The 8121-nt window shown below is 47.9% G+C and overlaps 1 protein-coding gene across 1 annotated transcript; it reads right to left on the bottom strand.

Annotated features, from left to right (window-relative positions):
• Positions 1-6667: 6667 nt before the first annotated feature.
• Positions 6668-7633, bottom strand: LOC102384543 (olfactory receptor 52N2-like). The gene has a single exon (XM_006032105.1). The coding sequence runs from the start codon at positions 7631-7633 to the stop codon at positions 6668-6670; it is 966 nt and encodes a 321-aa protein (XP_006032167.1).
• Positions 7634-8121: the final 488 nt, after the last annotated feature.

The following is an 8121-nucleotide window of genomic DNA, read 5'->3' as shown; positions in this document are numbered from 1 at the left end:
TACTTTTATACCTGAAATAGCTGCTGTTCAGGGGAGGGCATAAAAAATGGTTGGAGGGCTGGGGGACAGGACTGGTGAGAGCTGGGTTGATCTAGTCCGCAGGAGAGAAGAGTGAGAGGGGATTGAATAGCAGCCTTCACCTCCCTGCAGGGGGTTGCAAAGAGGATGAAACTGGGCTGCTCTCAGTGGGGGCAGACGACAGGACAAGGAGCAATGGGCTCAAGTTGCAGCAAGGGAAGTTGAGGTTGGATATTAGGAAAAGATAGAACGGGGAGGAAAGGTCAGGGTCTGACACTATGTCAAAGAGCAATACATGTCCTCAAGAAACAGCACGGGGTCAGGAGGGGCAGACTGAAGTGCTCTGGGTCAGAATACAAGGGGGCCGGGGGAAAAAGGAATCACCAAAGGCATTCAGGATTGTCTGAAAGCTAAAAAGGAGTTGTACACCCAATGGAAGGGAGGAGCCATCACCAAGGAGGATTATACCTCCATTGCTCAAGACTGTAGGGGTGCTGTTAGGAAGGCCAAGGTAGACACAGAACTGGGACTAGCGACCCAGATCAAAGACAACAAGAAGTCCTTTTTTAAATACATGGGGAGTAAAAAGAAGGCACCGGGTAATGTGGAGCCCCTGCAGGACACGCATGGCAATGTGGTGGTTGCACCAGATGATAAAGCTGACCTCTTTAACAGATTCTTTGCCTTCCTATTTCGGAGGGACCAGGACATACCTCCCACCAGGATCCCGGATGAACTCAGGAGAGGCACAGCTGGGCCCAGGATCAGAGAGGACCTGGTCAGGGAACTTCTGGAGGGACTGGACGTATTTAAATCAGCTGGTCCTGACGATCTCCACCCCAGAGTGCTGAGGGAATTGGCCGAGGCGGCCCTTGGCATGGCTTTACAAGCGCTCATGGTGCTTGAGCCAGGTTCCAGATGATTGGAAGATGGCCAATGTGGTCCCCATCTTTAAAAAACGGAGGAGGGAGGACCCGGGCAACTATAGGCCCATCAGTCTTACCTCAATCCTGGGGAAACACTTTGAGAAGATCATCAAGGAACACATCTGTGATGGGCCGGCATCGGGGATGATGCTAAAGGGCAACCAGCATGGTTTCATTAGGGGCAGGTCCTGTCAGACCAACCTGATTGCCTTCTATGATCAGGTCACAAAATCATTGGATACAGGTGTCTCGGTGCATGTAGTCTTTCTGGACTTAAGAAAGGCCTTTGACACTGATGTAGACACGCCACGGATAAAAAACTGAAATAAAGTAAAAAATAAGCTAAAGAGCCTTGAGGCAAAGGCTCGGCAAGACACTCAGTTGGCTCTCCATGCATGAGAGGGTGGGCAAATCATCGGTCTGGCTATCAATGTGCCTGAGCCTTGTAAATGGTTTGATGTAATTTGTAGTATTTGTGTGTCACCTGGTGCCACCTCAACTACTTGGCTAACCATCTTAAGCAACATAGTATTCTGCATTGCCCTAGTGGCAACAGCTAAATGGTGTTTTAATCATTGTTGTTGTAAATCTGTTCATGCTATGCAAGTTAAACTTATAGATCCCTCCCTGGTTTTCGATGTAGCGCATGTGGCTTTAGCATCTCAATTGTAGCCATCATAGCGCTTCAGCAAGCAAGGGGTGGAGTGTGACAGCTGAAATTATGTCTGTGTGATAAAGGTGCTTGCTGAAGGCTCTATGCAGATTAGACTAAGTACTTTTCTGTATTTGTTTAGATATTAAGCTATATGTTGTTGCTAAAAGCCTAATTCAAGTTTAAGATGTAGTGAGGCCTTGTATAAAGTAAGGTCTAGTAAATTAAGCAAAGCCTTGAAGTAGTAAGGCCTTGTGGCCTAGTTAAAATTACCTAATCAAAGGAATGCAAAGCTTGTACTGCAATTGGTCAGTCTAAGGACAGTTGAAGTAAAAGGAATCTGAGTAGTTCTACGTTATCAGAACCGTTCAGAAGCTTTAAATTGGCTGGAATATCTGGAAACCATTCAGAAGGAAGATACAGCTCTGTGAAAAGGATTAGTTAGCTGTTGCCTAGATCAGTGGGTCCATGGACCTCGAGGAGCCCAAGGACTGCATTCCAGGGTCCTTCCCGGTACCCTTTGGACAGTGCTGTTCAGGGACGCCTGACTTCGCTGAACTTTGTGGAAAGAGAAGCTTGCTGTGTATCAGGCATCAGAGGGGACTGCTGATAAGTTGCTGATGTGAATTGCTTTTGTCTGTCATTGTTTGTCTTGTTACTACGCCTAGTTGTGTTTTTGTTAAGTCAATAAATCTTTCTTACCTTTCTACCCCCGACCATACTCTCAATCATGAACCCTCCACAGGTGGCTGGGACAGTGATGGTGGACGGGTCATTTTTGGCCTGGAGGGATGTGGGCAGTGGGGTTCTCCAGGGCTTGGTCCTCGGGCCCACACTGTTCAATTTCTTTATTAGCGACTTGGATGAGGGGGTGAGAAGCACCTTATTCGAGTTTGCGGATGACACTAAGATGTGGGAAGAAGTAGGCACATTAGAAGGAAGGGACAGGCTACAACTAGATCTGGACAGGTTACAGGGGTGGGTGAATAAGAACAGGATGGGTTTCAACACTGACAAGTGCAAGGTGCTGCACCTGGGGAGGAAGAACCAGCAGCATACCTACAGGCTTGGGAACTCCCTGCTCACCAATGCAGAGGCAGAAAAGGATCTTGGCGTCATTATAGACTCCAAGATGAACGTGGGCCACCAATGTGGGGACCCAGTCAAGAAGGCTAACTGTATCTTGTCATGCATCCACAGATGCATCACGATCAGGTCCAAGGAGGTGATCCTCCCCCTCTGTACAACACTGGTCAGGCCTCAGTTGGAGTACTGCGTCCAGTTCTGGGTGCTGCACTTCAGGAGGGATGTGGCCAGCATCGAGAGGGTGCAGAGGAGGCCACCTGCATGATCAGGGGGCAGCAGGGCAGGCCCTATGAGGAGAGGCTATGGGACCTGAACCTGTTCAGCCTCCACAAGAGAAGGCTGAGAGGGACGTGGTGGCCAACTATAAACATACCAAGGGGGACCAGCAGGGAATGGGAGAGACCCTGTTTGCCTGAGCACTACTGGGAGTAACTAGGAATAATGGCCATAAGTTGACTGAGAGTAGGTTAAGGCTGGACATGAGGAAGCACTACTTCACAGTCAGAGCTGCTAGGATCTGGAACCAACTTCCAAGGGTTCATTGGACCCCCTGGGGGTCTTCAAAAGGGGGCTAGATAATCACCTTGCAGGAGTCATTTGACCCCAGCATTCTTTACTGACTGTGGCAGGGGGTTGGAGTGGATGATCTGCTCAGGTCCCTTCCAACTCTGAAACTCTGAAACTCTGAAAATCTTTCTCACAAGGAGGGTAATAAAACACTGGAACAGGTTACCTAGAGAGATGGTGGGATCCCTGGAGGTTTTAAGACCTGGTTAGACAAAACCTTGTCTGGGATGATGTAGTTGGGTCTGGTCCTGCTTAGAGCGGGGGTTGGACTAGGTGTAATCTCCTGAGGTCCCTTCTAGCCCTCATTGTCTATAAGTCTATGAGTTCACCTGCCACCCAAGCAGGTGAATCATCAGTTGCTGGGTTTCCAGAACCTGCACCTTGTTTGCAGAGATCATCCTTCAGCCACCTTCACTTGCATTTCACCCTCTTGCTTTTACAGCATCTCAATGACCTCTCAAGGTCCCTTGCAGCCCTATGTCTCAATGATCCTGTGATTGTCTCCAAACAAGCCTTGGCACTAACTTCCATGACCAGCACATCTGAGTTCACATCAGTTACTGAAATATCGTTAGGTGACCTCATCTATCAGTTCTCACCTGTCAGTGTGACGTTCCCACTAGAGAGGGACACCTGCTTGCCAGGTCGTTGCAGTCTTTGTTTTGGTGTCCTCTAATACACAGGTTTTATCAATTCCCTTTTTACCTGTTAGCCTTGCAAGGCACCTGTAAGGATTAACAAGCTTCTTTCTCAGCATTTCTGTGCAAGCCATGTTTAGACTTCAGACTTACTGTACATAGCAACATGTCTGGTTCACGAGGCAGTCCCACAGAGCAGTGCTGTGTATGCTGAGGCACCACTGGTTGGCTGTAGCAGAACCTTGACCAAGTGGTTCCTGCCCACCTCCATCTCCTTGGGGTACCCTCCCATTGCATCTTTCCTGCCATGCCTTGATGGAGATTTTGTAGTATTTGGGGAAGTTGTCCCAGGTCCTACTTAACTTTAGCCTTGCTCCTTGACCACTATACTTAACCTTATCCTTGCTCCTTGGCCACTAGCCTTGTTCCAATCACAACTTGAAAGCTTTATTAGGACTTGCAATAGCAAAGCCTTATTGTAGCAATAAAGACAGTGCTTATGCAGCCCCGATTCAAGGGAGAAACAGGGCTGCTGGCCAAGCTTTTCTATTCCTTGGGGACTTTTGCTGAGTTGGTTTCTCTTTTTTGCTGAGCTTTGGAGACGTTCAAAGTCTCTTTGTTCAACCAAAGTGCATATCTGATACAGAGTTTTTCCCTATTTGGTGCTGCTTCAGGGCTAAACCAAACCTTTTCCATTTTGCACCTAGCAGAGCTTTTCCTTATTTGGTGATACTTTGGAAGTATATCAATCCTTTTTCACTTCCTTGTTATGTTAATGCACCTATTATTATGCATGCTGAACCCATGTTACCACCACCCAGGTCAAGCCCAGGTTCTGACATGACACATAGCCCATGGCCTACAGGTGCCACTTTGGCTTGATGGTCAGCCTGCTTTCTTCTCTTCAGCATAGACTAGATCCCTACCATGTTTATTCCTGTGCTGCCTGGGGGCTGCCCCTTGGCTGCTTATTGCCATGCAGCTGGCTCCCCACAGCAAGCCTAGCTGGTTGTGCTTTCTCCTTAAAGTAATTGGAATCACAAAATCATAGAAAACGTAGGGTGGTAGGGACCTTAGGAGGTCACATCCTGGGGGTGGTCTCAGAGGACAACATAATGCTGGGTGACATCTGGGATAAAACAGAGGTTCACTCTGTTACTCCTTCCTGTGCAAGGCAGGTGTGAGGCAGTGGGGTGTGCCAGTGGGTGGGTGTGGGTGTTGCACTGACCACACTTGTTTTGGCAACTCCACTCTCCCCGACACAGCTGGTGCAGTGGGGAAAGTGAATGGAAGGACTGGAAAAGGTCCTTTCAGTCTTGTGATGGAGAGAAAGCCTGCCACACCTACAACACTAGCTTTCAGTGTCAGAATAACTCTTTGATCCATGACAACAGCCATGGGATGCCGTTGGCAATGCTGGAGATCCTTTCCTTTCTTATTTTCTCTGAAGGCTCAGGAAGCAGCACTGGCCGGAAATGTTTCCCCCAACAACCTTTTAAATCTTATTGGCAAGAAATACATGAGTTTTCTTTTCTCAGAAGGCACTTTGAAACCTTTATTAAAGGACTGCACTGCACATTTCAAGGGATTCCTTTTATACATCATTCTGGGCCTTTTCCACAAGATCTGATATGCACACACTCAATTAAGTACAGTGTCATGTATACACCATGCACATTCAAAATCTGCACTGGTGAACAGTTTGAGGGGCTGCTTTGAATCTATCAAGCCCTGGCTGGTTTAATATTGGATTTTCTGGGATGTAGTCCCTTTCCAGATGAGAGATTGTCATGGTTCAGGCACCAAGCTATCGTGGAAATGGATAGGTTCATAAAAACCTAGAGAGCAGGGAGACATGATTGCCGAAGGTGTTCAAATGGCAGTGTCCTTTGTGAAAGAGCCCAGAGAGGCTTTTAGTTGAGTTCTGGGGGACAGCAGGGCAGTAGATGAAGTCAGTCTGACTTGAAGATGACCATCCTTATCATCTTTCATGGACTAATATGGGTAGCAACCACCTGTCGGCAGGTTAGTTCTTGAAGAGGAGTAATTCTGTCTAGGGAAGTGATGTTGATCTTCATCTCATGAACAGACTCATATCTAAATGAGACGGTGGGAAAACTGAAATAAGTAAATGGTGAACTACAGACTACCAACGAATAGACATTAACTAAAATCAATTAACTGCAAAATCTGTCATACACGGACCCAGAAATGGCAATATATGATGGGCCCCGTATGAAACCTAAGTTCTCAAAGGTCTAGGGTTTAGTTGAAAAGGGTCTGTAATTGTGGTAGGTTCCCATTTCTCAGCACTTTGGCTAAGATCAAGTGTACATCCTGGCTACACAATTCATGGTGATGTGGGATTGCTCCTGGGCTTTCCCTGTAGCTTGCTCCTTTGGGCTGTTGGCTAGGGGCAATTGAGACTGGGGGCATATGAACCCTAAGGCGTCTGAGTTTGGGGCTTGCACGTAGGATGCCTGCCATGGATTTGGAGTATCCGGAGTCCCAGGTCAAAGAGTTTGCCAGTGGTAGTGCCAAAAGACATAAATGATTGAGCTTTGCTCAGTCAATAGAATTTGGAACCAATCTGGCTCATTTGTCCTCAGACACAAAATTCTAAAAATATTGTGTAATTATGTGTGGGAGCCTCTGGAAATGCCCCTGGGACCTCCACAGTGGTCCACATGGCGTATGGGAGGTGGCATTTTTACCTCTGTCTCAGTTGTCCTCAATGGTGTGTAATTTTATCACTTTGCTGATGTTCCTGTGCACGTTGCTCAGATGCCATGAGCTGAACCAGCCTTCCTCTCTCTGAAGAGCTTCAGGACACCCTCCCTGATCTGCTTGATCTTCACCCCATAAATAATGGGGTTGAGCATGGGGGGCAGGAGCAGGTAGAGGTTGGCCATGATGATGTGAGCATATGGTGCGATGTGGTGTCCCCCGAAGCGGTGTGCAAAAAAGGTGAAGAACGCAGGTGTGTAGGTGCTAAGAATGGCACAGATGTGGGCTGTGCATGTGCTGAAGGCCTTGCTGCGTGCTTCCTTGGAGGAGAGGCCCAGCACAGCCCTCAGGATCATGACATAGGAGAAGGAGATGCAAAGAATGTCAAGGCCCCCGACCAGCCCAGCTGCTGCGAGGCCATAGATAGCATCAACCCTGATGCTGGCACAGGCCAGCTTCACTACAGACATGTGGTCACAGTAGGTGTGAGGGATGACATTGCCTCGGCAGTACGGCAGTCTTTTGGCCCATAAGGGGAAGGGGGCAGCTACAATCATCCCCCTGAGGAAATTGAGGAGCCCTGCAGCAGTGATGATAGGATGCGTCAGGATGGTGGTATACCTCAAGGGGTAGGAAATGGCCACATATCGGTCCACAGCCATGAGCATGAGCACGCCAGACTCCATCCCTGCAAAGGTGTGGATGAAGAACATCTGGACCAGGCAGGCATTGAAGTTAGTTTCCTTGAGCTTGAGCCAGAAGATGCACATCGCTTTGGGAATCACAGTGGTGGTGGCTGCAATGTCAGTGATGGAGAGCATGGAGAGGAAGTAGTACATAGGCCGATGCAGAGTCTCCTCAATCCAAATGAGGTAGAGGAGGCCACAGTTCCCCACCAAACCAATGAGGTACGCAAAGAAGAATGGGATAGAGATCCAGATGTGAGCTGCCTCCAGGCCTGGGATGCCATTCAGGATGAAGGTGGAGGAGGTGAGAGCAGTGAGGTTGGAATCTGCCATGACGGGTGGATGAAGATCATGTTTCTCTTCACAGCTGGTTTTTCTCTCTGGGCAGGAGAAAAATATGGAAGATGATGCACTGACAGAAACAACCTCCTTAAAACCTGACAACCAAACACCCCAAACCCTTGAGGGGCATTGCACATTGTGTGCACATGTGGGTAGGGGGGCTGCGGTCACGTCGCTATTGTTGGCTAGACATCTTCTAGATTTCAGACCCTTCAAAATGTTCCAAAACATTCATGTTTCAGGCTGGTTTCCCAGCCACACGGAGACTGATCTTTGCCTGGCAAAGATTGATTTGGACCAAGTTGGAGCAAAAAAGTATGGCTGGGTATTTGTGTGATGAAAACAGAACACTGTAAAAGGCACAGGGATGCTTTCTCCCTTTCTTTTTATTATTGGTAATTAATTAATTTTTTTTTCTAATAGCTCCCTGGCAGACATTACACTTCAGATGTGACTAATCAATTAGTCATGTCTTAAGT

This window comes from Alligator sinensis, unplaced genomic scaffold, assembly GCF_000455745.1.
Source record: "Alligator sinensis unplaced genomic scaffold, ASM45574v1 scaffold364_1, whole genome shotgun sequence".
NCBI classification, from domain to species: Eukaryota; Metazoa; Chordata; order Crocodylia; family Alligatoridae; genus Alligator; species Alligator sinensis.
Note: the sequence above shows the minus strand (reverse complement) of the source record. Positions and strands in the feature narration are given on the sequence as shown.